Below are 4,064 nucleotides of genomic sequence, written 5' to 3' on the forward strand. Positions count from 1 at the left end.
AGCAGACAGGTCTTCCTTTCTGTGCAGCCTTCCTAGTGCCAGGAGGACAGCTCTCACTACACACAGACCTAGGCTTCTACATAGAAAAATACATTATACATAGTTATATTCTGACTCTGAAAAAAAAAAAAAAAAAAAGAATTTGTCAGTATTATGGAGTACAGAATACTGCATTGTTAAAGCATAAAATGATGCAAATCCTTTTTTTTTTTTTTTTTTTGATACTGTTGTGCCCTAAACTTTGCATAGAGGCAGAGCTTTGAAAAGAGGCAATGTTCAGGTTTTATAATGCATGTACCCATATGATGCAGTATCTTTTGTCTTTCATAAAAGACAAGTATTTCTTTTTAAAATCTTTGATATTTAAATTTACTGTCATTTAAACACATCCTGTAGTACAAACAGACTGTCATTTACCTCCAGCTGTCCTCCAGCCCAAATGATATTTTTAGTGTTAAGCATAAAGCTCTGGTCAGGGGGCAGAGAGGCATCAAAATAACCCACTGGTTTAAACTGGAATGATCTATTTGAGTCCTGCTGCCAGTTTACGACTTCATAATGGGCTACTGCGCCACCAGTGCTGTCAAACCACACATGATCACCAAACTTCACGGTGAAATTTACTTTTTTTAGAGCTTCAACCACCTAGTGATAAAGACAGTTTTGGTACATTATTTTTAAAGCATGGGCTATTAACATGTATTAACACTTTTTTTTTTTTTTTTTTTTTACCTGTTTTGGTTGTATTAGCAGACCTTTCTCGCAGCCTTCTTGTTCTTTGCACTTCAATAGACTGTGTAGTGAATGAGCCACAGCATAAACCGCTTTGTAGACATTGTTTGCATATCTTTGATCAGGCACATCTTCATTGTTGTTTTTAAGTGTAAGTAGATCTTGATATCTGCTGCAGCTTAATGCATATTGAGAAGAATTACCCTCAGTCTTTGAGCATGGAAATGCTGTGTCCCAGAATGCCTTTATAACATAATCTGAAAACTCGTCAATATTGATTTTTCTAAATGCAAACCCCAGTGACCCTCCCATCACATGAAAACTCTTAGGAGTGATCAAACTCTTTGCAGTTATCCATCCCTCCCCTCCAATCAATTGAAAGCCTGTAATATTCTGAATACTTAGCTGATCAATAAGTAAGCCCATTTCAATAAGTGAAACGAATGCAACAATCACTTTTGCTGTGCTTTTTTTAATTGTGTCGACCACTTTTTTTAGTTTTTCAGCCTCTGTTCGGTAGAATTTCACAGAGTACTCCACACAAATCCCCTCCTTCTGAGCTGTATTCAGAAATATGGCCATAACATTGTTTCCATAATCATTGTCACTGTTCACAGCTCCCACCCAAGACCAGCCTAATTGCTTGATTATGTATGCAAGTGCTCTGCCTTGGTGGTAATCACTAGCAATAGTCCTGAAGAATGAAGGGTAATCTTTTCTATTACTGAGACATTCACATGAGGCTGAGTGACTTATCTGGGGAAAAAAAGGAAGAAAAGAAAAGAAAAGAAAAGAAAGAAAAGAAAAGAAAAGAAAAAACGTGAAACAGTCATCAGTGTGGTGATTTTGTCAAACGTCTGGTGTCACTTCTCCTTACCACTGGAATTTTAAAAGGTCCTGTAGTTCTGGACAGAATCACTGTGGCAGAAGACTCTGTTTCTCCAATGATAGCATGTATAGGAGACTGTCCTGTGCATCTGTTCTCTGCTGAAAACTCTGGTCCATTCATCAGGCCCATAGTTGCACTCATAGCAGACAGTCTTGAACCACAGGTATCGTAAATCCGGTAGCCAATAGAAACATTTGGGAGCAAACTTTCACTTCTGTTAATCTCTTCAATGGCAAAAATCATAATTTGAGCCATCCTAAAATCTCTTAAATTCACACTGTGAAAACATTAAATAATAATGATAAATAGCAACTAAATAAATAAAAGTATCAATTAAAAGTTAGTAAAAATAAAAAGTTAGAAAAGTGAACAATATTATTTGCATTCAGCTTTAAAATACAAAGAAATTTACATACTTATGTTTGAAAGACCAAAATATTTCAGTTATTATAATAGTTTGCTGTTAAAAATAAATGTATAGTTATAATGCATTTAATATTTCATTTAAATATCTGATTGTTTTAAAAACATTATCTGATATAATGCTTCCAATGTAACAAACCTGGAGCAGGACAGAAGCTGAGGTTTTCGTGTGAACTCAAATGAAGGTAATGTTTCTTTACTGCGTATTGCAAAAAGTGCTCCAATGGTTATGTCTCCATTCTTGGAAAGCAGCGGGGGCTTAGGTTCTCCCATCATTTGGCAAAGAGTGTTCCCCGCCTTGGTATGAAGTTGATGGAAAACCAGGAATATGTAAAGAAAGAGAAGCATTCTAACCATTGAGCTCAGCTGTGGCTGCCAAATGTAAATTATTTGATACAGTATTTGCACTTTTATAGACCTAATAGGTATGCATGAATGATTAAGAATATAGCCAATGACCTGAAAGAGTAGGGCATGAGTCACATCTTACATGTTGTTTGTTTAGTCTTTATCCATATACAGTCACACTTGGTTGCTTGAAAGTATACTTTTGCATTAGTAAATATTTGTTACTGCATAGAACTCACACTAGTTTATGTGTTTCTGTGTTTTCAAGGAGGCCCTGCAGATTAAGGTTTTTATAAAGCAACATAACAGGAAGCACATACTAATTTTTAAACAAATATTTTATTGAAATATGTTTCTCATGCACAGAATGAACAATTTGTGGATTTTTTTTTTAACATTCTAATTCATAAAATGTATTTTATTATACACAAAGCCTCTTTCTTGAATGAAATACACTGCCCTGACAAAATAAAATAAAATAAAATAAAATAAAATAAAATAAAATAAAATAAAATAAAATAAAATAAAATAAAATAAGAGTCAAGCACTCTGTAAAGTCTACTTCCAGCACATCTCAAAGAATTTCAATGAATTTAAGGTCTGGACTCAGAGGTGCCATTTCATGTGTGAAAATGATTCTTCATGCTTCCTCCCAACCATTCTTTCACAGTTTGAGCCTGATGAATCTTGACATTGTCATCTTGGAAAACAGCCATGATGTGTCTTCCCACATGGTTGTTTAACAAATGAAAAGCTACACACTCCATCAATTAGGGTTAGAAGAACTGTTGCCAAACATACTAGAAACATAATCACTGTGATAATTATCCTATGATTATAGACTCTTAAGCATTTTCCTATTTAAATCCAAACAGCAACTTTTTTTTGGCCGAGCAGTGTATTATACAGTGTATACATGTTTCATTAACACGTATTAATGAAATACGCAAGTCCTCCACAAAATGAAATAATCCCTGTCAAGCTGTATCATCCCTGTTACTAGTGTAACCCTTTTTCCCTGATGGATGGAAAAAGAGACATCGTTTTGAAATACTGACAGTAGAAGTCCCTATCCTAAATACCACAACTACTGACCTGTGTCATGAGACTTGGCAGTGCAGATGCAGGCAAGCCTCCATGTGCCAAGCAGATGCAGCTATGCTTACTCGCAACCTTCCACCACCCAGGGTAAATGACCTCAGGTCTCCCCATATCAGGGGGAACCCTCACGTCTTGGAAGAGGTCACTCCAGCCATAGGGCCTCTTCTGTTTTTGTTTTTTCCAAATAGGATTTATTTATTTATTTATTTTAGTGCTGTCAAAATTAGCTTGTTAACGTATGCAATTCATTTTACAGTTTAACACATTAAAAATATTTAACGCAATTAACGCAGAGAACTCAAGAAGCGGGAAAGCCTGCGATCGGACGCCGAGGTTGTTTTTTGTTTCTTCTTGATAGGTAAGCAACATTGTTTTTGCTTTGTTTCACAGAACTAATATATGCTGGCTTTTGCTTATCAAGAGGAGCTTGATAACACCACCCTGTCTGCCACAGAAGAGATGGAAGCAAGGTGTAGAAGATGGGTGAAATAAATATGACAACATTGCATAAACAACGTTACTTATTGCTATTATAAAGTGTGCATTTGCAACACAATGGTTTATTTTATTT

At 35.5% G+C, this 4,064-nt stretch overlaps 1 protein-coding gene across 1 annotated transcript; it reads right to left on the minus strand.

Annotated features, from left to right (window-relative positions):
* Positions 1 to 222: 222 nt before the first annotated feature.
* LOC127499612 (extracellular calcium-sensing receptor-like) lies at positions 223 to 1,876 on the minus strand. Its single transcript, XM_051870003.1, has 2 exons — positions 1,610 to 1,876; positions 223 to 1,488 (listed from the first exon to the last, which is right to left on the minus strand). Exons 1-2 carry the CDS (start codon positions 1,874 to 1,876, stop codon positions 703 to 705), a joined length of 1,053 nt encoding a protein of 350 aa, XP_051725963.1. The 3' UTR covers positions 223 to 702.
* Positions 1,877 to 4,064: the final 2,188 nt, after the last annotated feature.

The sequence above is a fragment of the Ctenopharyngodon idella genome, chromosome 18 (genome assembly GCF_019924925.1).
Source record: "Ctenopharyngodon idella isolate HZGC_01 chromosome 18, HZGC01, whole genome shotgun sequence".
NCBI lineage: Eukaryota > Metazoa > Chordata > Actinopteri > Cypriniformes > Xenocyprididae > Ctenopharyngodon > Ctenopharyngodon idella.

What these genes read in the sequence shown, in the direction of transcription:
- LOC127499612 (XM_051870003.1), bottom strand. Translation starts at nt 1,876, where the DNA reads ATGGCTCAAATTATGATTTTTGCCATTGAAGAGATTAACAGAAGTGAA. An exon ending in GACCTTTTAAAATTCCAGTG is followed by an intron (nt 1,489 to 1,609) that starts GTAAGGAGAAGT and finishes TTTTTTCCCCAG; the next exon opens with ATAAGTCACTCAGCCTCATG.